Source organism: Gymnoscopelus microlampas (assembly GCF_963454915.1).
Source record: "Gymnoscopelus microlampas genome assembly, chromosome: 3".
NCBI classification, from domain to species: Eukaryota; Metazoa; Chordata; class Actinopteri; order Myctophiformes; family Myctophidae; genus Gymnoscopelus; species Gymnoscopelus microlampas.
In genome coordinates, this window is record NC_139940.1 from 21,976,842 (window position 1) to 22,004,351 (window position 27,510).

General features: G+C 40.7%; 1 protein-coding gene across 4 annotated transcripts in view; it reads left to right on the forward strand.

Moving 5' to 3' along the window:
* crppa (CDP-L-ribitol pyrophosphorylase A) overlaps positions 1–27,510 on the forward strand; it is a 44,855-nt gene that overhangs the window by 15,510 nt on the left and 1,835 nt on the right. For 2 of the 4 annotated variants that reach the window (XM_084052133.1, XM_084052134.1), the window contains exons 9-10: positions 4,184–4,315; positions 25,594–27,505. In XM_084052133.1, the coding sequence (XP_083908259.1) occupies positions 4,184–4,315; positions 25,594–25,698 (237 nt within the window). In that variant the 3' untranslated portion in view covers positions 25,699–27,505. Of the gene's footprint in view, positions 1–4,183; positions 4,316–25,593; positions 27,506–27,510 lie in introns of those variants that run through there. The other 2 variants (XR_014600436.1, XR_014600435.1) reach the window with 2 other exon arrangements.

The window sequence follows — 27,510 nt, forward strand, 5'->3', positions numbered from 1 at the left end:
TTAACTAAAATCTTTGCTTCTGAGGGTCCCTGGAACAAAATATTTTTAAATGGGGTTTGGCGGCCAAATACATATCATTTTGGGGGTCCTTGACATGAAAATGTTTGAGCACCACTGATATAGTAAGATATGTTTTTTTTAACTCTTAAGATTAAGAAGACATTTTGTAGAATCGGAACCTCAGGCCTTAATGGGTTAATGAGGTCAAATGGTGCATTTGGTCAGACACTGATTTTGGGCAGTTAGTCCTGGCTCACATTTGGCGTTCCAATTCATTCCAAAGGCGTTGGATAGGGTTTACGTTCAGGGCTCTGAGCAGGCCAGTCAAGTTCTCACCTTTTTTCTTTTTACTAATTTCTGTTTGGGTGAGCGTGGGGGTATGGGGCGATTGTCATTCTGTAACAGGAAGCGGCCTTCCACAAACTGTTGCCACACAATTGGAAGCACACATTGTCTAGAATGTGGCATTAAAATTTCCATTCACTGGAACAAAGGACACTAATTAGAAACACTAGTTAGAAAGATTGTCCACTGACATTTTGCATGTCTTATTTCAGCATCTCTCTATTTTGTGAACTTGTAACCATTTCAGCAGTTTGACCCCATACAATTCAAATACCCGTTATACATAAATACCCTAATGCATTCATTCAGATGTACATTTTGTAATAATAAAAAAAGAAATTGTGGTCGTGGGTATACGCTCTCACGTTTTCAATGGATGAAATGGTTATTAGACTGTATAAGCTTTTTCCCAGGAGTCCCCCAGGGGTCTATGTAGGCCCTCTGCTTTTTCCTTCTACACCAGATATCTTTGCCAAAAATTGCCAATATACAAGGTTGTAGATATGCTATTTTCACCAAATGTTTGCCCCAGAATAGGGACGGGTTCATGCGGTTAACCCATTCAATCCGGAAACGCATCTGTCTGTGTCATTTTAGATTTCTTTGGCTATTCAAAACAAGCTTGTAGATCTGCTATTTCTGCTATTTTTGAAAAATCTTGAAAATGTGTGCATCTTTGAATATATATATATAAGCGAACATATTTTGTAAAAAAAAAATGTTCCAGGGACCCTCCAGAAGCAAAGACTTGAGTTACAAATGTTTGCTGTAAAAATGTATATATTCAAAGATTTGCACAAAATGTTCAAGCTTTAAAAAAAATAGCAGATCTACAAGCTCATAGCGTGGCACTCGGTGCCACGCTATGAGCTTGTAGATCTTCTATTTTTGAATAGCCAAAGTAAAGAATAATGGTTATAGCTCAAATCTAAAATGACACAGATGCGTTCTCAGATTGAATGGGTTAAGACACTGTTGAGCATACCTCGCTATCATTTCCCACACTTTGAATGAACTTTCGTTGCATGTTTATGAATACAGACATCTGGCACAAGACAGATCCAGTTTCCTCGAGGTACATGCACTACACGGTCAGTCGACCTTTATTTTCCGCTCGTAAAAACGTCACCTATAGTCCACCTCGGGTCCCTTGAGGAGCTTAGTCGCTACTTAGAAACCCTATGCCTCCCAGGGGACCACCACAGCTCAGCCACACTAAAGCCTAAATTATGCTTTGTCGTGCATCGTTTGCCAAAAGGAACAGATTTTCAAGCAACTAAAAAAAAGTGACGCATTTGCTGAGCCGCACGGCAACATGGCGCTTGAAGGACAACAAAAAAAACCTGATTAACCATATGAACCCTAGCATCTCTATTCTGGTGCGAACATTCTATTTTCCCCAAAGAGATATTGTGTAGGGAAAAAAGGAGCAAACCTACAGTACCATAGCCCCGGTCAAGTATATCATTAGTTTTATTTTTTATTTTCTTTGGTGTGTTTTGGGGGATTTTTTTGAGCCTTTGTTGACAGTTACGGTGTAGAGAAACTGGTGGAAACACAGTGAGAGAGCAGGGGAGTGACATGCAGAAAATGGTCTGGCTGGCCAGGAATCAAACCCATGTGGTATGCGCCGTAATCATTCAGGTATCGGGGTCGGCCCAAGAGGGTTTAAGTGGTTAAATCAAACCAAAAGAAACATTTTCTTTGGACCAATATTTAAATTCGAATATGACCTTGTCACCTACGGTGCTTTGTGACTGCCAAAATGATGCTGGGCAATAGGCAAAATAAGCCTTGTAATCGCAGAAAATGTCATGCAGCATTACTAGATAAAACCCATGACTTGATTTATTTTAGCTACGCTAGAATTTCATTAAAGCTCAGAAAGAAAACAAACACGCACGCACACACACGCACACACACACACACACACGCGCACACACGCACACACGCACACACACACACACACACACACACACACACACACACACACACACACACACACACACACACACACACACACACACACACACACACACACACACACACACACACACACACTGAGGGTTCAGGCCACATTTGGAAAGGATTGACTCTCTGCCACACGAGAACAAAAGCATGTGTTGCATGTCTTGATTTCTCACAACTCTCACTGTAAGACTTCTTCAACAGGTTGAGGGACTAAGCTATCAGTACAAGCTGGGGGAGGCGTGAGAATGAGCAGACATGAAACATCAGGAAATCCCTAAATTTCCACGGTGAAAATAAATGTATCAGAGGGCTTGGGTGGCGTCGGTTACAGATTATTTATCATACATGGTAAAATCCTCTGTGTTATTTTATCTATTTGTAGCTCTCTCACAGTCTCACAGTTTACAAATACTCTCAGAGTTAAATTAACACTGAGGATTTTCTGTGTACCGTAGGCTGAGTCAGCAGTCTGGTCTGGATTGGTCTCATGGGGATAATCAGTAGAAAGAGTTTAGGGAAGGTGTTAAGAGTAGGTGACTGTCTCCAGAGGTCAGACAAGCAGGGTTATGGCTGACAGGCCACCAGTGTAAATCTCAGACTGACTAGGGAAATCACGGTGCTGCAGAGAAAGTGAAGGAGAAACAGTATCCCTGAGCCCTCACTTATTAACTACCATCCGGGCGGCCTTGAGAAAACACTTAACCTCAAACCTTCAGTGGATCAGATCAGTGGTTAACAGTAGAAGGCATTGGTTCCACTGGGAAGCTTAGGTCTGGATATGTTTAGGTCTGGATATGTCTATATATAAAGTGAAGTAGTTTGTTGCTGTAAAACAAGACATGGTCTAATAACTGTGTGGATTCCATGTGGATCTTGAACCTCATGTGGCCAGCCTGTCATCAGTCATCCGTGACATATCTATGAAGTATGACTCCATATTTGGGCAGGGTTTCAGTCCCATTTAATCGCCATTGACTTCCAGTTTAAAAAAATAAAGTTAAATATTTCAAAATGTATATAGCATATACTAATAATATTGTCCACACTGCCTGTGTCAGGTAACTACAAACTTGGACCAAAGTTTCATTTTTGCTTTAAAATAGTTCTGATTCTTATGCATGACGAGGTCTTGGGAACACAAGCCAACTGAATTTAACCTCAAGATAAGCGACACCTGTTGTAATGAATAATGCATCTTCATGTTAAGCCAGCTGCCGATGACAGTGGAGTTTCTCTGATTGAATAATAAGTTGAGGTTTAAATGTCTAGACACATTTAATTATGTACTTGTCACTGCCACCGTGTGTGTGTGTGTGTGTGTGTGTGTGTGTGTGTGTGTGTGTGTGTGTGTGTGTGTGTGTGTTTTCTTTCTGAGCTTTAATGAAAATCTAGCCTAGCTAAAATAAATCAGGGGTTTTATCTAGTAATGCTGCATGACATTTTCTGCGCGCGCACACACATTTAACACGCATTTAAGCCACTATTATGTAAAAGAGTTCAGCAGTGGATTCTCTTTTACATAATAATGACTCACAGTAATGTGAGTCACTGGGCTCACTTTTTAATTCAGAAATATCTACAAAAATAAACCCCAGAGGCCCTGAAATTTTACATATGAATGAGTGTAATTACAAACCTTTGCCAGGACTGTGCATCATCCAAACAATGTTTACCCTCACACAGCGACTTCCTAAATCTTCTCTGACTAGCACCTTAAATAAACAGGCCTATTGAGTTGCAACACGTTTAAGCAGCCACTTGAACAATGAGCAGCAATTACTCCAAAAAGGCATAATCATTCTCATTGTAAGATCCCCATTATTGGCGAGCGTCATCTGATTGGGTGCGGGGCGGGGTGTTTTGATAGGTGCTTTTGGATCATTCTGATGACCCGTCAGTCAGCGAAAGGACAGTAGAGCCAGCAGTGATCATGGAACTGGCCTCAGCAGCCAAGATCCAAAACATTCTCCTCTATGGTATCCAGCTTCATCACTCAAAGGTAAGCCCCTCCCTGCCTTGTTTTGCCAATATATTGCTTAAACGAATTTGATGTTTCCCTGGAATGTGCGTTTGGTACAAGCCAAACAAAACAGAACGGGAAATGTCTTTTAAAGGGGAAATCCACCCATTTTCAATATTTAACTATGTCATTAATATAGCATAAAGGAGTTGTGTGGAAATAAGAAAAAAGTTCCCCCCTTTCTGTGTTGCCTTGAACTGGAGGATTGATTTTGGGTTTAACATTGCAAATTACAACATGATGAGTCATCATGTTGTAATTTGTTGTAAAATATTGAAAATGGGTGGATTTCCCCTTTAAGTCTCTTGTGCCAAAGCCTTGTCACATGCTTTGGCTTCAGGCAAGGTTGTTGTCTTTTATCACCTGTGTGTGTGTGTGTGTGTGTGTGTGTGTGTGTGTGTGTGTGTGTGTGTGTGTGTGTGTGTGTGTGTGTGTGTGTGTGTGTGTGTGTGTGTGTGTGTGTGTGTGTGTGTGTGTGTGCGCGCGTACGCGCGCACATGAATGTTTGCCATGTGATGAGGGTGTCAGAGTATCAACTTTTAAGTCTTCTGCTATTATGTGTTTCTCGCTATTGTTTAACCCATTATAACCTGAGGCCGATTCTACAAATGCTTTCTAAACCAGTAGTTCTCACACTTTAAATATTTGGCTGAAAATGTTCAAAAATAGCAGATGTTCAAGCTTGCAGCGCGCGCTGTGAGCTTGTATATCTGCTATTTTTTGAATAGCCAACGCAAAAATCTAAAATGACCGCTTTCCCGGTTTGAATGGGTTAAAATGAATAAAGGGGGTGATGAATGGTCACTAGAGGTGAATTAGTTTAAAAAGCCATTTAATTCCACACCCACACATTGTTTCAACCTTCAAGTGTAGGCCCAAACCACATGGATGGTTAAGTTTGTGTCATGGGAACCGTCTGCAGGGTGTTTGAGGCGAGCCGCCAAGTCTATGCTGGAATTGTCAAGGATGATGTGCTTGACCTGAAATCCATAACTGAATATTCAGTAATTACTGGATTATATAATGTGGAATAATTCATCATGCTCAATAGAAGATGTCTGGATGCATGCTACTGCTATTGCATGCTATTAAGGCAGTCAAATCACTGATTTCTCAGGCCAGTGCACTGTTGAGGAAAGATGAATGTTTGTTGTTGGTGTAAGTAAGCCATCACTCATGATTTATTTAGATGACTCTCTGGAACATTGTGACAAAGGAATGTCCCTGGCTGGCGACCCCATCACTTCACAAATCAGTTAATAATACTTAACTGTCAAAGGCAACGAAAGGCTTCTACACAGTAAAATCCTCTGTTAATGAACCCTTAACAGCGAGGGACCATTTGGGTACAGTTTTACACTCTCAGGGGTGAATTCACAAAGAATGCATTACGGCCGCTGATAGTGCCATAAATTGCACATCACTTGCACCTGCTATCTGCCTCGTCTCAAGGGCCGATTCATGAAAATTATTGCACTAATGATATAACAGCGCAGACACACCCATAAAGGTTTGCAGCTGAGTGCAATTTGTCCTTGTTTTGCGTCTGATTGCAATTATCCATGTAGCAAAATGTAAATGGTGGCTTTGCACCGCACTATTTATTTGTGTGCTGACTTCTTCGACTGTCACTGAGGACTTTGTGGAGCTGGTGCAGAGGCGTTTATGTAGGCCTAGCAAAGGCTGCAAATGGGCAATGCCAAAGCATAATGATGGATTTGATTTGGAGCGAACTGTCAGCTGAGTTTAAAAGTTGGATACAGTGATTAACCGCTACATACAGCTGTAGAGGCTAAAATGAATCACTACAGAATAAGTGGGGAGCATTAATAAACAGAAGATTAAAGCCCACAAATTCTACCTAATTCACAAAATAAGATTTCATATTAAATTGTAGGCTACCCAAGAACATTTCCACCCACATAGTGGCATTAATCATTTATTTTGTCAAATGTCATCAGAATTTGTTCTTTGGTATGACTCAAATGTGCATGTGTTTGGAAACATGTGGGAAGGCATTACGCTGATGTGGCTTCTACTTAGAATTGTCCTATACTTTGTGTAAAATCAGTAGTGGTACCGGCGAGTGCCAAACATCAAATTAAAAAAGTTTCAGTACGTTTGTATTTCAATTCAATCTTTATTTCAGACCCAGAAAGATCCATATCACAAATATACAACACCACACAATAAAAAAAAGAAAAAGGAAAATACATATACATTGTCAGGTTTCTGATTATAGCCATTAACAGACCCATGTGCACACTCTCTCCGTTATAGAATGAATAGGCCTCCTTTATACACATGGCAAATAAAACATATAGTATACACACATTCCTCTTTAGTCCTAGACATCAGTAGCCTAAGAATAGTGGTTCTCAAACCTTTTAATCTCAAGTGTACAGTTTGTACATTGTCAGCATTACAGACAGTGTACAGTTTGTACATTGTCAGCATTACAGACCTGTGAGGTTCCTTTTGGTTCCTAACTATCAATCGTTTTACTAGGGACCACCTGGAACCCCCCTAAGGACCCCTTCCCACTGTGGGAACCACTGGCCTAAGAATATGTTACTCATCATGTGTGTTGTGACTGAATACCAGTGGTGTAAAGTAACTAAGTACATTTACTCAAGTACTGTACTTAAGTACACTTTTGAGGATTTTTTACTTTACTGGAGTATTTCCCATTTTCAGTAGTTTTACTTCTACTCCAATACTTCTCAGTGGCAAATATTGTACTTTTACCCCACTGCAATTATTTGACAGCTTTAGTTACTAGTTACTTTGCAGATATAGATTATTATCACAAAACATTTGTTAACCACTTCAGCCCTATATATATTTTGGCCATTTGAAAATAGCTGATCTACAAGCTCACAATGAGCTTGTAGATCTGCTATTTTCAAAAGATGTTTATACATGATGAACTTGTGAAATGGGACATTCTGCACAATGAGTACTTTTACTTTTGGTACTTTAAAGGGTTAGTTCAGATTTTTTTAGTATTTGTACTAGGAAATACTTACCATTAATGAAGTGGTTGCAAAGGTATTAATTGATTGCCCGAGTCCCGTGGTCAGAGTTATGGTCCGTTTCTGATAAATATGAAGCAGTTCCGGTAGATTAGTAGATTTGGTGGGGGCCGCTCATTAAAAATAAATCAATTTTTAAAAAATGCGTCATTTGTATTGTTGACCTACTGTATTTCTACCATATAGAGCAGGTTTTGTTCAATTTCGACCCCTCTGTCACATGGTACTAATGTTTGTGTCCAGAATCACTGCGCCGCGGAAGCCTACTCACGCACAAAATATATGACACAAAAAATAGTACCATGTGACAGAGGGGTCGAAATTGAACGAAACCTGCTCTATATGGTAGAAATAGGTCAACAAAACAAATGACGCTAATTTTTTTAATTAATTTATTTTTATTGAGCGGCACCCACCAAATCTACTAATCTACCGGAACTACTTCATATTTATCAGAAACGGACCATAACTCTGACCATGGGACTCGGGCAATCAATTAATACCTTTGCAACCACTTCATTAATGGTAAGTATTTCCTACAGAAAATGCTAAAAAAGTCTGAACTAACCCTTTAAGTATATTTTGATGCCAATACTTTTGTACTTTTACTCAAGTCAATTTTGATTACCGGACTTTTACTTGTAACAGAGTATTTCTACACTGTAGTATTGATACTTTTACTTAAGTAAAAGATGCGAGTATTTTTTCCACCACTGCTGAATACTATGACAGCATTTGTGCATTTTATTGCACGCAGGCATGTACAAAAAAATTTGTCGCCCTGGATAAAATCACTGCTGCCATTATCACTGGAAACTGGAAAGTCTGGGCTTGAAGCCCCCAACTGTCTGAAGCCACTAATAATTTTCACTCTAACTGTGTGGTTATTAGCACTGGTGATTGTAACTTGGACGTTTTCTGCTATAAGGCTCATTTGCATGGAAAGGGGCCAAATGGAGCATAAGCTCTAATGCCCGAGAGCGAGTCAGGTTCAATCCAAGTCTGCACGTCACTCCCCTGCTCTCTGTCCACATTTCCTTTCCTCATTGTATCTATCTGAATAAAGCATTAAAATACCTAAGAAAAAAGAAAGGGGCCAAATGTTATGCATTTTACCTTAAGTACGTGCGAATGGCACTGGAGCCCTAATAAGCCATTTGTTTGGCAGCACAGTTTGGGGTGCAATTCATTCTTTGCGGCGTCCCTATTTTGGGCATGTCATTGTAGGCGAAAACACCTTCTGAGTTTGTAGATCATCAATTTATGCTATTTTTGAGATGGGGCTCAAGTGGTCAAATCAACACCTGGTTAGTTTGATACAGAGGTCGGCATTTTTTTTAGCCCCTCTGCCAACATTTATACCATCTGTCCTGCAAGAGTAAAACAGACGATGCTTCCTTGAACATTTTAGAGTAGAATCAAATTGACTGCCTCTAACCCGAATAGTACGGTGGCTCATTGAAAAATCTCACATGGCAGCAATGAGCCACCGTAGAATAGTTACCAGCCCATTAGATAAGCAAGTATTAGTTAAGCAATCATGCAGTAAAACATGAGGACTTTTGAAGTGGCTTTGTCTTTAGTGCCAGTGGTCGGCGTGGAAAAGAAAATGATGAACTGAAGACAGATTCCCAATCATAACAGTGGTCAGTTGACTTGGACTTGATGTCAACATGTCATCTATTAAAACGAGGTACCTCATATTGTCGATGGTGAGGCATGCCAAGACACCGCTGGTTCGCATGTGAGTCTGATTGTGCTGACGATCGGATGTTGGTCTCAGTCTTCAATAGCGAGCATGCCAGAGCTTTCCTCTGAATTATGGAGACTAATGTTGTTAATTAGTCATCCTGCCCCAACTCTTATGAGAGAAAAGGGGAAGGGAGTGGACAGAGATTATGTGTTTCAGCATGATAAAATGCTTATCGTTATGAGATAGTGGAACAGCAGAATAAGGCCTCGCATAAATCACTCTGTTAGGTTTTGTTATAATGAGGATAATTCTTCCCAGATGGCTTCCCTCATACAGTACACGTCAAGATTGTTGCCAACACTTCCTTTGTCAAGCTATATATATATATATATATATATATATATATAAAATGTATGTTTAAGTTGTGAAAAAAAAATTGTATGTATGTATACATATATATGTGTGTGTGTGTGTGTGTGTGTGTGTGTATGTGTGTGTGTGTGTGTGTGTGTGTATATATAATATGCATACGTATACATACAAATATGTTTTCACAACGTAAACATTAATTTGATGCATGTTTCTTTTGTAATAAAAAAAACAGATGAGGTTAATATAAAAATACAACATTTTCCATTACAGAGGATGTCTAAGGTTGGCTGAATGGTTATGGCACAAAACATATAAAAGAAATAACTAAAAGCAAAAACTGAAAAACAAAGAACAGCCTCAGCTCTGCACCAGGCAATACCTCTTTAACTGTTGTCTCTGTTTCAACAAGGTATTACTCCTTTAATCGATGGGTCCTAAATAATTTGATTAGTGTTTAATAATCAGTTAGCCCAAAGTACATCGTTCACAAAATGTCCAAACATTTACAATTTAATTACGTACCAAAATTACATACCAAAACTCGTTTTAGTAAAGTAGCCTAATTACTCAAAATGCAATTCAAATAGCATTGACCATTTTAAGGCCGCACCATTATGGCTGCAATGGTAATCATGATTATTTTGCTTAATATTATAATCAGGGTTATCAATAACAATTCATGATATTGATTATTTCTTTAATAATGTCCTTTATACCTTTGTTGCTGATTGTGGTTACCAATGCCTTATTTTTGGCCAGTTGGTCTGTAAAACCTCTTGATATTATTGTGCTTCTGTGAGCCTGATGGATAGGGAGATGCTGGGCTGTACTATGTTCTGGTTATTAACCATTGTGTAATGGAGTGATAGATAAGGGAATGGAGACGAGGGAAGGATGCAACAGCTGACCAAATAAGATGCTTGAATTAATTGCCAAGTATAACAATTACATTATTCTGATCCATAAAATCACAATGTGTTGTTATTTTCAATGAATTGTGCAGCCCTAGCTCATTGACAAAAAAAAAACACCCAGCCAACTCTACCATACTTGGCCCCATCCCCCGGGAACGAGGGTTCCCGGGGTTCTGATAGGCTGGGCAACATGTAGCCTGTACTATCTGTACTTTCTGGTTAGACAATTTAGACAGTAGTTCATTTACAGGCTTTATCTCCTCGTGAGATGGACATAAACTGGGAACGAGGTAACCCTTTTCATGAGCCAATGGCACCGTCCTGTACGGTTTCGGCAGTTCCAGTTCTAAACAGAGGAGCACAAGTAGGCTATCGCAGAGGAGAAACAGGTGACACACGATTGGTTTTCTTTTTTAATAGAAAAAGAAAATCGATGTAAAAAATACTCAGTTTTTCCATTACAGGGGATGTGTAAGGTTGGCCGAATGGTTATGGCACAAAAACCTTCCTCCTTTATTTCAGATGAGTCCTAAGAAAATAGACTTTGATTACCGTAGTCTTTAATAATTTAGCCCACTGGAGATGAATATGATGGAGATAACTCTGGGAACGGGGTAACCCTTTTCATAAGCCAATGGCACCCTCCTTTACGGTTTTGCAGAGGAGAAACAGGTGACAAACACATGGTTTTCTTGCTAAATACTTTTCACAAGAAATTGAAATGTATAATACAATTACTATCCCTGTGTCTTATTTTAAAAATACATTCGTTGTACACTATGACCCACCATAGAACAATCTTAACACTTTGTCAGCGGTCCTCCTGACATTACCAAACAGAAGTAATGATGATAATGTGAAATAATGCTTTGCTAACTAGGGCTGTCATGATCATGACATTTTAGTTGATGATTAATTGTCATACCAATAATAGCAATGAATTATTTAAGTGTGTTTTTGGCATTGAACATTGGAGCATAATAAAAATTGCATAGGGCAGATTTGACAAATTACTGAAATATGCAAAGCCTAGGCTATTACTGAAATATACAAATAAATCACTGATAATGACCGGTACCAATAATCAAAATGAATAATGTACTATGGCCAAAACAGGCAATATAGTTATTAATTGTATCCAGATATATTGCAACGCATTGTGAACTAGATCAGCAATTTCTGAAAGATTATCAACATGTTTTTGTTGTTGTTAATTTCTCCCAGCTGTTTTTACAGATGAATGGGAACGATTTCAACGATTTTGCAACATAATTGCTGTAAGCTCAAATAATTGCGATCATGTTATTATGTAATAATTGTGACAGGCCTAAATGCAAACAATACAACTCGGACATCGCCAAGCTGGCTTAATTGAATTATGAATGAAAGTGTCTACGCAGCATGTGTGCGTGTGAGTGTGCATCTCTATAGGACACGAGCTGTAACAGCCGTGACAGGATGTTATTGTTTGTAACTTGATTAGTAGTAGGTAGACTGATACATTGTGGTTGCACAGTGGTCAGAAACTCTGGGTTATATTTTCTGTTCCCTCAAAACAAAAACAAAATTTTCCTGTTTTGATGTCTCAAAACATCTCATAATTCCCCAAGGAGCCAAACACAGACATAGAAACATTTTTGTTATAATGCCGTGCATTGTTTTCTGTTAACAAGGAGTTTCACTGTGGTCCATCATTTATATAAATGTTTTTGTTACGCCTTCTTCAGATTGTTTAAGTATAAACAATGTGGCCATTGTGGCCACTGTTTCATTGATTTGTAAAGCATTATGTGACACTAATGTACATTGAAGATGAAAGGAACTTATGGAACATGAAAGTTAGAGAGCATCCGTGAGGATCTTATGGGAATTTGATTACATCATTTTCTTAAGAACTGTCATCACCAATGCATTAGAGATCTCTATTGGATGTAAAAAAATCTAACAGACATTGTGTAAATCCCTAAGACAGTCTGACAAACCACTTTCTATGGAGCAGTTCCAGTCTGCACATCTTGATGACATCACTAGCCATTCTTGTCTCTTTGGTTTAAGGAGAGTTTTTCACATTCCTTAACTGACTGAAGTCACAGACATATCCCATAGAATCCCCAAGCCTTATTTTAGGATTTTTTAAGACTCAAGAGAGTTTTATATTTTAGATATTCAGCTGGTGATTTTATCAAGAGCAACTTAAAATAAGTGCAATGCATTTAACTCATTCACTGCCAATGACTTCTTCGTCTTTTGACAGCTGTTTTCAGTAAGCCCACACCGCCAATGACTTCTTTTGACGTCTGTAAAAAATAAAATAAAATAAAAATTCTATCTCTTTTTGTTTTTTCTCAAAGGAACTAGGAGATAACGCTATCAAAAAACACCTGACATTAGCAGGGCTATAGAGAATTAATGTACCTCCACTTGACAAGTCTTGGCCAATCAGAATGGCACATTTGTGACATAATGTGTGTGTGTGTGTGTGTGTGTGTGTGTGTGTGTGTGTGTGTGTGTGTGTGTGTGTGTGTGTGTGTGTGTGTGTGTGTGTGTGTGTGTGTGTGTGTGTGTGTGTGTGTGTGTGTGTGTGTGTGTGTGTGTGTGTGTGGCAGTTTTACTTAAAACTGTCTGATGCACTAGCTCAGTGGTCTTGGGTCTAGAGTGTCTGTCCTGAGATTGGGAGGTTGGGGGTTCAATCCCTGGCCAAAGTCCCTGCTTGGCACTCGGCGTCAAGGGTTGGTTTTAGTCCCTGCGACATACTAGAGTCATGTCCAGAGGGTATACTTGTACATCACGGCCCAGGGATGTACATCAAGCTGCCTCACGCTACAGAAACAGAAGATAGGCTCCTGACCTGCTATGGGCCTCATGGCTCGGGAATGGATCCTTTGGTTCTTAAGGCTATACTGTCTACCGTCGCTCATAGTAGGCGGGTGAGGCTGAGGATTATTTGGGATAGGCTAATATTTGACCAGCTATTCAACTAACGTGGAGGATAATGTCTCGATGTCTGTGCGGGGGTGGGTGTTCACATGCGCACACGTCATACTGTAGTCTCTATGTGTGTGTGTGTTTGTCTTTGTACTGTACATTGTATTGTTCACTGTGTGGGTGGGCTAGTTCCACTCCATAGCCTTTCCGACATTATATCCTCTATAGCCTGGAAGGACAGTAGATCTGAGTTAAAGTAATACAATGCAGGTCCACAAATAACGATTTTTAGCAGCCTCTACTGGTCATTACCGTCACTGCAGGCCGTTAACCGGAAGACGGAAGCGTTTCAAAAAGCGTTCTTTTAATTGTTTTATACTATCTGTGGATCGTTTCTCTTAGCCAGTGGAGCTTTAGTTACCGTGAGCTGTGTTTTCTTTTTCTGTTGTTTTTCGATCTTCAAATCCTACAATCTCTTAAAAACAGTGTGAGATTCCTTATTGTTATTAGCGCGGTAGTTCCTGGCCAAACAGGAAACCGGTGCGGTAGTTCCTGGCCAAACAGGAAACCGGTGCGTTTCCGTTTTCCGGCCGTATGACGTCATTTTCGCAGGAAAGGCTCACCGAGCCACCTTTTCAATAGAAATTATAATAGAAAAGGCTTTCGGGGGTGAAATTCATGGAGTGGGTGTTGAAAACATTTGCCACTCACAAAAGATATACAATTTAACTTTAGTTTTGTTGAAAAAGTTACCTAGTATTACTTTAATGCATTCACAAAAATGTTAAATAACATAATTGTCGTTGATGGATTGGAAATTGTTGGTGGTGTGCCTTGTACGACTGGCAGCATGCACAAAAAGCTTGGAGCTGATTGGTCCAGTAGTTTACAAGATATGTGAGAACACAGACACACACACACAAACAAGGGTGAAAGCATAATCTCCGCCCCTGGCCTTCAGTCTGGCTGAGATAACAATTTCCAATAATATTTTCTTTACTTCCTTTTTTTTCTTTGCCAGTTACGGAAAGCCATTTTTGTTGTAAGAACACTGTCATGTGATAAGAATCACTATACAAAGTCTTGTAAATACGGTCTCGACTACCATAATAAGAACAACCTTGTCTCTTGTAGTGAACTTATTTGATTTTTCCATTGACATCTGTGAGTGTAACTTTTGCCAAGATCAAATTCCTCATCCTCAGGATATTCACCTATTCTCTGCAACTGATGTTTTTCCGCTATGGATCATCAAGAAACATGGCTTCCAAGAGTCTGTGATGACATGAAGGGTAAAAAAAAGAAATCATTATGATGCCTGCCTTTGCTCTCCAGTCACTTTTGTTAAGATAACTTGACAGTACAATGTGATGTGTATATTCACAGTGAAAGCTTTGTTATTGCAAAGACTTTGACTGACTGGGGCTCTTATCAGGATTGAAATAATGTTGGAGCAAGTACAAGTACTACTACCATTACTACAGGATGTATGTAGGATATATACAGTATGCTCTCCCTTTGTACCCGTTCATAAGGGGTTAGAATCTCTTAAATATAATTTTCTTTAGATACAAATTCCAATCCCAGAATTCACATTTCATACCATTCTACAAAAGACTGTGTCAAGTGATTGTCCTAAATAGAGATAAAACATGCTCAATTAAAGTTGTCATTTTGAGAATCATTGATGTTAAGTGATATTTTTTGGTTTTTAAAACTGTTTAAAAGGTTAATGCTTTATATTCTGATAATAATTGCTGTAGGGATTGTTCACTAACAGGGTCTACTCTCCCCATCTCTCCAGTTCTTTAATAAACAACATAAATGTACAGATGGGTCACCAATTTCATCCATACACATACAAACAAACAAACAAACAAACACTTACCCCGCATTTAAGTACCCTTTTTATACCATTTCCAGTTTAAAAAATAATTCATTATTTTTCAGTAATCATCCAGACATTGTTATTGGATGTGTTTTACAAAAGTTTGATTAGGCCCTCAGAAGATACAATAAAGTGATGGGATTTTTAGAATAAACATACAGTGGTACAATTATACAATGATGCTAAAAGGATAACACAAAAAGCCCTGAGGGCTTGTTTCCATTGTGGTCCTATGTATTCAATTAATCAAGACACAGTGAGAACATGTTTTAAGTATGAGGTAACTGAATTAGACCAGTTAAAAAACACTAGCTCTCATTCCTCTCTAAATTATTTCAAATTCCGTTCATCTGGTTCTGGTCAAGTGTACAACCATGAGAGAGGACCTAAAAGAACAACATGGGTGATCATATAATCACTTCCATTATGCATCACACTAACGGTGTAGAAGACCCACCCAGTGCTGTTGAAACTATTCATTCTATGGAATGCTGTGTTAATTCTGGGCAACATGAAGACAGAATTAGGCTGATTAAAAGTGTCTCAGATACAAAGGATGGTTTGAAAGCTAAAATCTTATGTATTTTACATCCACTTTGAAAATCCACTGTATATATTTCTTATATTTTTTCTCGTATTATTTCAAGTGATGCTTAATGGAATTTAAAATTTCTACATCAAAGGTTTTATGCACACACGAAATTGCACATGAAATCATCTGGAGTGAAGTAAGGAAAATGGTCCACCTCATTGATCTTTAGCAATTCCTTGTTGGACTAAAAAGTTGTTCCTCTCAAATGAGCCATGACTGCGGTTTCACATAATTCACAGCAACACCCATCAACAGTTGAGGTGCCGCACACACAGCTTGAGTGTTTACTTAAGTTACAGAGACAGAGCAGAGTAAATTGCCGTCACGGACAATGAGCGGCAGCCTTTTGTGAGACGACATGTGATCAAAATGCATTTTCCAAACGTGTTATTCTTTCATGCCGAAGATGCCCGCGGTCCAACCGCCAGGCTGCTATACTGTCTGAAAACCACACACCCAGTGTGTAATGTCGGCAGAGGTCTGGTGATGATGAGAGAGAGAGCGTGTGGACAGTGTTCTCATATGAGGAGCCGACATGACCTGTGTGAGCGCGGTGATGGTATTCACTATCAATGGCTTGTGCTGCGATAGGAAGTGTCACCGGATCCCCCACCTTCCCCCACGGTACCCTTGCATATCGCTCTGGCGACTTGTCAGCCAGTGAAAGGAGGGTTGTCACTGTGATATATGGGTGTTGTAATCCCTGCAGTGAGAGCCCTGATGTTTACCCAACCCTGTGTTTCCTCCTCCTTAAAGAGCCCAGACCAGGAATTCTACACCTGAGAAGAGATTAGCCAGTCGGGAAGAAAAGAGAGAGAGAGAGAAAAAGAGAAGAGGGAGGGAGAAAAGGAGAGGGCTCTATAGGTCTATTCTCTTCTACCTGTTTAGATCTAGCTCCAAATGGCAGACAGGTGAAACCGTACACGGCCTCGTGAAGCTCTTGCTGTGACACCCATCGAGATGCACCCTGGCTGAGGTGGAGGGAGATCAGAGTTGACTGCTGTCTGTGGTTTAAGCACACTCCAAACTTTTCCCAAACTAACGATTACCCTCCACTGAGTCCCTGGTATTAGTTTCTGTGATGTGATTGGAGTACTATATGTTGACAGGCCAACTTGTAGATATGACGCATTATCTCCGCTAAGAGAAAGCAAACTCTTATTTTGCTCATAAGATGTTATTGCTACAAATGTGACTTCTCTGCTTAAATGATACTCCTCCTGTCCTGTCCAATTCACGGGTCAAGCTTCATTTTAGTTGCGACTACCTTGACATTGTGGGGCCACTGCTTTGAAATACGTCATTGTTGAATGAACCGAAGATAAGAGAATAAAAACATTGCAGAAACCAACCCTAACGACATCAGACGTGGTGTCGGCCTATCTTGACTAGATCCACTGCGCTTAGATTTACGATACCAATATCCACCCTCCACAATTCACACGGCATTTTTCCGTTATCTGCCTAATTTTTCCTCTTTGTTCTCGAATTATCGTCTTTAAACTTTATTATTGAAGATTATGCTGGAAAGAGGGAATGAGGTAACCGGGGTTCCCTTGGTGGAGTCTTGACATCTCCATACAGACAGAAGCACAGGAATTGGCCTCCCTCCTTAGTGATGTATTTGTAGGGTGTTAAGGTCAGAGCCTTGGGAGAGACTCGCACTGCCACAACATGTGCAGGATATCAAGCTTGATCTTACGCGCCTAGAGTACGCCAGATGTGTGTCGGTATGTGTGAAACTCAACCGCTGGAGCTTGGCTCGAAGACTTGCGCATACCAAAGCAGTGTGTTTACTCAGCTTTGATTTCTTAGATTAAAAAGACCAGCAAGAAAGCTCATCGGGCTGATATGACTTGACTCCGGGCCCTTACACCCAATTGGAAAATGACATACGGAGAGGCAACTGTTACAAACAAGAGGATGTATTCGTATAGATGCTTAATGTGATCCAGATCCGTGCAATTAGTTTGTAAACACTCAATCACACAAAATAACGTCAAAGCGCATGTATGCGTATGTGTGTTTGTTTTACCACTTGGATTTGAGTTGTCTGTGACCACCCACAGTAGTCGTGGTTTGAGTTTCCACCTCTTGAGCTATGTTGTGGGGAGCACAGCTCTGCAGGGATTACTTTTTTAGTTTACAAGCTTCATCAAGGACTGTTTTTGTAGTGTTCACCTTTCAGCTCTGCCGGTGCTTTCATTTGCAGGGGACCTCTCTGTACACATGCTTGTCTTAGGGTTGTGGGTAATCCCTGTGGAATGGCACACCATGCCATGCATAATACCAGAGTGGGAAATCAACACAAGCTTGTTTGGTCGATCCTGTTCTGTAAAAAGAAAAAAGTTGAATCTGCTTGTAACATGTGCCAAAATAAAGTAGAAAATAAATAAATAGAAAACCTCCCTGATGGACCCTCTTGAAAGTGCAGTGATTAGAAGATTAGAATGTCATAAACAACCAGGTTTCAGTGCGTGAGTCCTTAAAACTGGTCCTGCAGTTCATGTCTTAAAATGAATCGCACACTTCTGCTGTGTCTTCATGAAGCCCCACGTGAAAATGATTTCCGCGGCTCCTCCAATCCTCTCTTATTCGCACACTACATCCGTCGGGCCACACGGCCGGCATACTCCTTTAATGTTTAGTCTGCTGTGAGTCGTTATTTTGACAGCAGCATAAAAACACAGTGTTTCACCCTATGTTTGTATGTTTGGCTCACGGGAGATATGCCAGTGATTACACTCTCCTGCTTGTGTTAAGAAATGGAAGTGAGGGTACTAATCCATGACCAGGATGTGTGCAGTTCAAATCCAGGGTGTGTCACGGTGCTGGTGGGTGTCTCTGTGGGAATATTCCTGTACCTGCACCGACTGCACCTGACCTCAGAAGCCCTGCGATACAGACTCAGACTGTATTTTGTTTACCTGATTAATGAAGTGCTGTAGAGTGATAAGCGAGGCATTACTGATTTTGTGTGTGGGGGGTATGTGTATGTATTTGTAGTACGTGTGGATGTGGGGCTGCGTCACTCTATGTGGGGTACAGTATATTCATGTGAAAAAAATCCATCCCATGCCTTAACGCCTTCATAACTCCATAACCGAAGCTCCATTGTTCTGGTTAGTGTTTAGAGATATGTCTGTCGGTGGGACCGATTCAAACAAAGCCATCACTCACCAGAGCTAATTGAGTATTCGTACTGAAAGGATCTAGTGGAAATACAGGCTCCCTCTATTTTCTTTTCCCATTGTTTGCCTATTTCTGTGTCCCATTCTTACAGAAGGTTTGCCTTTACTAAAGAGGCGAGACAGAAAAGATAAGTCACACATTATGCTTTAACTAACACACTTTTTGTTCATCCAGGAGAAGCCCCTAGACAGGATATTTTGGAAAGTTATGTTGAAAGCTTTTCTCAATGTACCGTGACCGGATTATGTGGCAGTAACTTGTGTCGATGGGGTCTGAAAAGCACTTATCAATACGCGTGTGTGTGTGTCTGTTTTTCCACGGCTGGAAAGTCTGAGAGGAGTCACAGTTGCACACAAAAGTGGAGTGGGATTGTAAAGCACCAATACTTTTTCATTTTTCCTATATTTACAATCCTTTTCAAATGAAGTGAGACAGATTGGGAATGACAACGATATCTAAAATACAGACGTTCAGGCAGCGACACTGAATACTTCTACACTAGTCAATAAAAAGTTATTCCCTGAAGACACTTCTTCCAAAAGACGTAGGAAATACAGGGTTTTGTCGCTGTCATCTCATCATCAATTTTCACTTTCTTATGCTACACTCTCATACAGGATCCATCCTTGTATTATTTTGTATTTATTGCTGAGGTTTTGTTTTATCTAAGCTCAAATGTATGCTCTGGAGAAGGCAATTTAGTCTAAAAGCTTAGTAATAGGAACGTGAAAATGGCATCTTCCTACAGTATCTCGTTCTTCTCATACATCTGTAATCTCCACTCTACCTTTTGCAACTTATCCACTACTAAACCCTTGTAGAGCTGCAATTTTTGCAGAATGTTCTTCCCAGAACAGGGTGGTTAGCAAAGTTTGATCAGTTGAGCACTAGCCCTTTGGTTGAAGTCTCTGACCTTCCTGTGATTTATTCAATTCCGCTTGATATAGACCCCCACCCCTGCTTCGCTGCCCTTGCTTTATACTTTCCGTTTATCAACCAGCAATTTGCCCAGTCCTTTGGAAGAGGCTCCATAGGACCCCAGTGGTGTTAGGTTTGGCGCTCTAATCAGGCCCTTGGACCGGCCAGTAATTGGACCTGCTACCTTCTCTCTTCTCAGTTAAGCCCCCTAGCTACTGCCTGTCCACATCGAGACACTACGGGAGCGAGGGCGGCAGGACCACAATACCCACTCTGGGACACGCTGTCAGAAACCCTGAAATACAATCCTCTCTCAAACCAAAGCACACCGTGTTTTTAAGGCCTATTGAATCACTGGGATGCATTGCACAGGTCATCTGGGGAGAGCTTTCTGAAATATTTCTTCACTGTTTTCAAGGTAGCCGAATCAATAAAAGTGAGAAGTTACGTAAAGTTCATTTTAGGTGGTGGTGGTGGTGTTCTCTCTCTCGTCTATAACGGAGAATGCTGTATGGCTGTCATGCCAGTAATGATACTGCCCTCAAGTGGTGTATGCTATGCGGCCATCATTGGTAGCACACTCATGTCCCAAACATTTGTCAGAGGGATAAAATACAATGACAATAAGCCATTTGGATGATGAAAGGAGGTGATAAAATTTTCTAACGTTCTTGGCCACTTTGGTTATGGTAGCTGGTGTGATTCTAACAACTCTTTCCAGTGCTCATGGTGTGGGCACTAGGCCAAGCTTTTCCATGAGTTGTTTTTCGCTCAGGAACCCAGTGCCCTTGGCACTTCATGAAGGGAACAGAAGTGGAAGCCCTCAGTAGCAGCAGTCCTCGGGGGCTCTGGATCTAGGGAGAATGACAGAGGCGTGCAAATTGTCACTGTTAAAACTCCTAATTGCCTGAATTCTCTAGCTTCAAAGCAGGCCCTTCTTGTGTGGCAGTGGAGTTGGTACAAGCTGCTTTTAGATGGAAAGGTTGATTGCATCTGTGGCATTTAAGAGTAGATTTAGTTTGGGGATTGCTTATTGTGTGGTCTGATGCTTTATTCCTAGCTACCCTCTCCTCTGTGTTTCAAAGACCTGTCGCCTTTCAGCTTGTCAAAATCCTCCCTTCAAAAAGTAAGCAAAAATAGAACCTAATGATTGAAGTTCCATTCCGTAAACTTAAGGCAGAAGTTTGGAATAACAAGCCTGTGCGCAGCGGCTGCATGTGTGTGTGTGTGTGTGCGACTGCATGCATGTGGAAGTGATTGAGCGCATATTCCTTTGAGTGATTTTATGATATGATTGTTTATGTATTGTGTTAGTTCTACGTCAATGCAAGATATTAGATCATTTACTTCAAGGACCACATACCCAGTGTGCACACACTGCTGGTATTTGTCCCTTTATACAGTTCAGACATTGTTGTTGATGACAGATCCTGTATTTGAAAAGTGAAATTTGTCAAGACAAACCATGTTAATGTCATATAGGCGACTGATAGATTGAATGTGTTGGTAATCGATGTAGCAGAGGCTTATTCTGTCAGCGGAAAAAAGTGTCACATTTCAGAATGTAAATGTGCTGCGCTCCCATTTTACTGTGGCATACATTACTGGTGACAGTCCTTCCACTAATGTGAATAAATGATGATACGTTTGGCCGGGGAAATCCTTTAAGTGAGGATTTGTGGCAGTTCATCATTCTGAAGTGGAAAGTGAGCTCCCCTCATGTCTAATAATGGCAAAATGAAACGGTGAGTGAATCTCGTAAAATTGACCCGTTTCCCCTCATGCCCTCCTGCTGAGTCAGAGAGCACTTAAAGCTTTTTTGGCACAGAGGAGATTTCTGTGCTTTGGCACTCGTGTAGAGCGACTCCTCGCTGTGGACAGGTGAATAATAACGATACCAATCAGCTTTCCTCCCAAAACCTCAAATAATCATTTCTTTTAGATTTGTATTCACTGCCTGTCCACTGCCATACACAGCTACGTTGAACGTTTGTCTCAGTTAAATTCTCCCTCACTGTTTACACCGTCTCTTAACCACTCTGGAAAAGAGACAGACGGTGGAAAACCATCTCGGCCCTGGAGGACTTCTTATAGACTTTGACTCTGATGGAGCTCTTGAGACATGGAAATCCCTCCAGGATCAGATTCCCCCTCTGTGTGTGTGTGTATGTGTGTGTGTGTGTGTGTGCGTGTGTGCGTGTGCGTGTGTGTGTGTGTGTGTGTGTGTGTGTGTGTGTGTGTGTGTGTGTGTGTGTGTGTGTGTGTGTGTGTGTGTGTGTGTGTGTGTGTGTGTGTGTGTGTGTGTGTGTGTGTGTGTGTGTGTGTGCGTGCGTGCGTGCGTGCGCGCGCCTCTTGATGCAATAGTGTGGACTGCATTCACGTGCTCAAGCACACACGCAAGTGCATGTGTAATATTTACGACTGTGCACAAGCAGGAGTGATATATTGTTGTTTGTGTTTATTATGCTTGCATGCAGACGTCATGCTTACGTGTGTGCCTGCGTGCGTGTCCACATGCTCTTGCGTGTGTCCCCACATGCCTTGCCTTCCCGTGCGTGTTTGCCTGCCCATGACAATGAGCCAGAGCGCTCCTCATTATTAACCCATTAAGACCTGAGGCGATTCTTAAAAAAAAATCTAAATCTCAACAGTTTTTTGAAAACAATCTGGAAAATATTTTTTCAAGATTTTTCAAAAATAGCAGATCTACAAGCTCGTAGCGCGGCGCTATGAGCTTGTAGATCTGCTGAATAGCCCAAAGAAATCTTAAAATGAGACGCAGATGCGTCCCCGGTCTTAATGGGTTAAACTGCTTTATGCTTCCTGGATGGTCCCCAGCTGAAAGGGGAGATGTGAATGGAGTGGAGTGCCACCTCTGCCAATGGCGGAGAGGCCCTGCGGTAGAGGCCGGGTCGAGAGAGACGTACCTGTCATGTCTGTCAAGAACATCCACTTAGCGGGCTGAATTGTGGCTCATGGCTGTGCGGCGATTATCGGGGTCCCTATTTCCTCGCACTTGAGTGAGATAGATTTCAGCCTGAAAGCAGTTAGATATGCAAATGCACCGGGTCCACAGGCTTTGTTGTTACTTAAGTAATTCTATATCCTTTTGCCTTGTTTTTTTCTTTCTCGCTTTCTCGCCCACATTTGAAGACTCTTGAGTGACAGTTGTGACTACTTAAAGCTGCGCTGAGAGTCAATAAACAGCTCAAATTGTATATGTGTTCCAGTGAGCAAGCAACTACTTGATTCAATAATATCGTCGTATGAAGTATGAACCACATTTCAAAGATCACACATCTGGAGTGGAAATAATTCACATCTATGATTTAGACAAGCTTAAAACTTTGATCATCCTTGGTGATCTTGTGTTGGTTTGCCTTCTTTTTTTTACATTTGTGTATGTGAACGCACACATGCATATTTTGTTCCCTGTTTTTTTTTTTTTTGGTTTCTTTTCCGTTCTACCCATAACAAAACAGACCTCTATGATAGAGTCATTAGCTGTGGGTTGATGGTTGTAGCTGTCTCCAATAAGCCCAAGGTTCTCATGACTTTCCCATGGTCCACATCATTACGCCTGGGTGGTAATGGACTGCTGATCGTCTTAGTTATGTTCATTATCCCCATTCCCCACAGCGCATGTTGCATCCACACATGTAACATTTTAATACCCTCCGTGTGAAGACCTGATTGCCTTTAGATAACAGTCAACGGTATGCTTTGATCTGATTGCTTATGATGCACGCCGTGAAAAGAGGCAACCAGATTGACCAGAATGCTTTGATTCCTTACTAAAAGCTCTCAACTGTACCCCGCCATCACTTAAGAACCTACGTGTGTTCCTGTAAGGGGGGGATGTTTGCGATGTGCCATATTCTGCTGACTGCTTACAGATGTATTGGCCCATCACCTCATAGCCCAGTACCAGTAATTAAGCTAAAGAACAATGACTTGGGTACATCTAAAAGAAAAACAGAAAATAACCCGCTTCCCCCACCCAACATCATTTCTTTTTCTTCTTTTAGTTTGATTCTTCAAATGTCTGGCCAGTTGAGAAATCTAAAAACATATTAAAAAAGTACAGGAAATGCTGACACGGAACATTTCTGGAGTCCATTCAAAGCTATCATATTTTGATTCCATCATGGCTTTCTTTTCTTTTTCTCTCCCTGTGTTGCTTTAATCAATGAGAGGCCGGAGTCACTGATCTGTCCTCCAGCGCGTTTGCCTCGGATCCCCTCTCAGTCGGTGTGGAAAATCTGTGTCATCTGACTCCGTCTCCACTGGTTCTGATTAGTGAGGAGTGCTCCAGGAGTACTGGATCGTGGGTCTCTAGCTCACATTAACCACGGTCGGGCCCTGATTCCACGCTGGTCGCTCGCTCATCTTTTTCACAATCCAACCAGTTGCCCGACTTGTCTGCTAGGAGTTTGCTGATAAAGTCTGGTTAGAGAACCCAAAAAGTGAGTGTCAAAGGGTTTTGATTCCTTCTGTTGAGATGATATAGTCAGACCCGATCCTATTAGACCTTGCTTAAGTGTTGACACATGAGTGTAATGGCTGGGGTACGTGAAATGCAGAACTAACGGTATGCTAAACAGTTTGTTCCATTGCACAAACCAAAATCTCTTCCAGACATTTCTTCTTTTTTCTTTTTTTTTACTTGGATATGTATTTTTTCAATAATGCAAGAGATTTTAATATTTAGAGTCATGAAACTCCTTTTTTCCTTTCCTTTTTCCATGCTTGTTTCAACATCAAAAGCTTTGTCAAAAGCCTTATTAAAAACTATTTATGAAAAAGACCAGGTAGAGCATAAAACATAAATCTATGTGCCGAACTCCTCTGGTGGTTAAAACAAAGTCAGCACCACAATGTCTTTGAAAGACGGAAAACGGGTCATTCTGAGGCCTCATCAAGTAACTAAATCAAAGTAAGGAGTCGTCATAGCCTAAGGAGTGAACTTAGAGGAGTGAAAACCATTAAAAGAGTATTGTGCACGCTGTTTAGGGAGAATTAAAGCAAGGAAAAAAAGAGATACGGCATAAAGAAATCACAAAAGCAAAACAACCACAACAGTAGAGTTTGCTTCTAAAAACCAAAGGGACTGAGCAAATGAGAAAGTGTATGGTCTCCTTTAGGCTTTATGTGTGGTTTTTGCATATATCTGTCTAATATCATGCACCATAAACTGCAAAGAATGCAGGGGCTTTTGTAGCTCTCAAGATTAACAGGACCTGCAGTTCAGCAGCAGAGATAAGAAAAAAAACTGAAAGTGCTCCGGTTTAACTGCATTGTTGTTCCTCCACGTTCTACAAGAATTACTTCCGTCTCGGACCGTCTGTTCACTTAAGTATCCATAGAATAACATCAGAATTTGTGATTCTTACCATTAAATTTGATCAGAGTGCATTGTGTTAAAAATGAAAGCTGCTGCAATTTCATAGGCAGAAATAATGATACAAAAACAACTCGTTGCATGAGAGACGGTTAGAGTAGTAAGCTGTAAGGCAGACTTATAGAAACCACAAACCCGCTCATTAAACCCACTCAGGAAAGGCAAGACAGGGACATTGTATATGATGTCACCTCTGATACGCTGTGAGCTTTCCTTTGTGTAAATACTGATAGGTGTACATTCAAATATATATTGGATTTGGGCTTTTTCTCCCCTTTTCTCTTTCTTTCCTGCCTCCTCTGTTCCATTCTTCCTCCCCTCTCTCAGGAGGCTGATTGCTGGGAGCGGTCAGTGGGGAGGGTTACTGAAATCATATCGGCTTTGATCCGGGACAGGAGCACTGCCCTGGTTGGACAGCTGCTACAGGCATGAGGAGAACCAGCACACGTCCACAAAAGCCCCTGATGTCCACTCCAGCCCAGAGTAGACCCACTGCTGGCTGGACCATTCCTAGGGCTGTGCGATATGGACAAAATCAAATATCACTATGTATTTTTTTTACCAAATACCTCAATATTGACATTGTGTCGATAATATTGTATTGTGTCGATAATATCAATGTTCTTAAAGAAAAATAGAGAAAATAGCCAAACTACAAGCTCACATCGTGTCACGTTGTGAGCTTGCACATCTGGTACTTCTGTTATTTTTGACAGATTTGACAATGTTTCAATGCTTGAAAGTATAAAATAAGGCTTAAGTGATTAAAACCATCACGATATTATGACACACAGAATCCCAGATTATTTTTAATGTCAAATGCTAGTAGATAAAAGCTCTGGTTTTTGCTTGTTCTCTCTAGGCACTTTGGCACCAACCACCACTTGGAGGGTATGTCTATTCAATAAATCTGTGTGAAGACTGACATTTACAGTAATTGATGAAAGCAGTGTACTTATATTGGCTGGTGTTGGTGCCAACTGATGTCACTATCTGTTGAACTTCATAGAGGGTGACATCACCTGGCACTAACACCAGTCAATAGCAGAGCACCAGTTCAATACCCTGCTTTTCACAATTAGATGTCAGGCTTCACACAAACTAGTTTTTTTTTCTTTAAGATTTATGCTTATTATTGACCCCCTAGGCTGATTTTGTTTTCCAGTTCAGGTTAAAAACTACAGAAGGGTAAAAAAGTGGAAGGCTGCATGAGGCTGACCTTATTGTAAACCGTGATGTGTAAGCAATGCAGCTGCAGCTAATAAAATGAATAACGGTTGTGTTAGATTTCGGTTTGTGAATGTGCAAGCATTGACAATCCTATTGACTACTATCTATGTGCTTATTGCTTGCACATTGGCACACACATTGCTCTTGCTTGTTTTAGCTGCAGCTGTGTTGCATATTAGCCAGCCATGCTTTTACCGTTCTGCAGTATTTGACCTGTACATCCCAACAAACTACAAAATCGGCCTAGGGTTTCATGTAGCCTTCATGTACCTGCAACCTATAGATACAGGCCAAGTTAATGAGGCAGTATTGTTATTATCGGAGTACAAGAATAAGACAAAGTGTTGATGTCAATACATCTTCGTCAGGTCATGACCTGACAGAAGACGTATTGAAACGTCATCTTGTTCTTGCACACTGATAATAAAGAATAGGCTCGTAATTGTCTGAGATGCTCCAGTGCCATTTTTACCTTTTGCTATGCGTGTCCTGCTCCTGAAACCAGCCTGAACCTGGTTTGAGGCGCGCTGTGGAACCCCCCCTTGTTGCAGTATTGTTATTATTTCAACTTGACTGAATTCACAACCCATTTTCAGCATGCTAGTGTGTCTAGTTTGGAGCACCTTTACAACACTGTATGTATTACCGTAATGTGTTTTTAGCGGCGCTAGCCGCTCTATACCTTTAGGTATAGAGCGGATATTAGCCCTCTATACCTGGCTTTTGCGTCAACGTTCTGATTGGTCAGACACGTCAACAAAGTGATTGGTCAAGCTTCACGTGACACGTGGCTATAAACACATTATAAACACTTATTGATGACAAAATGTATCAAAGGCGCCGCTACCTTCACACAGGTGTGATTTTTAACTTAGGCTTACTGAATGTTGTGTTGTTGTCCCAAACTAGACCTAGTGAAATGCTGAGAATGACACCTTTTCTTGAAGAGTGATGTTAGCAAACTTGTTATGGTAATTTGTCCTGTAAACAACTCATTTTAAATGTTAAAAAAGT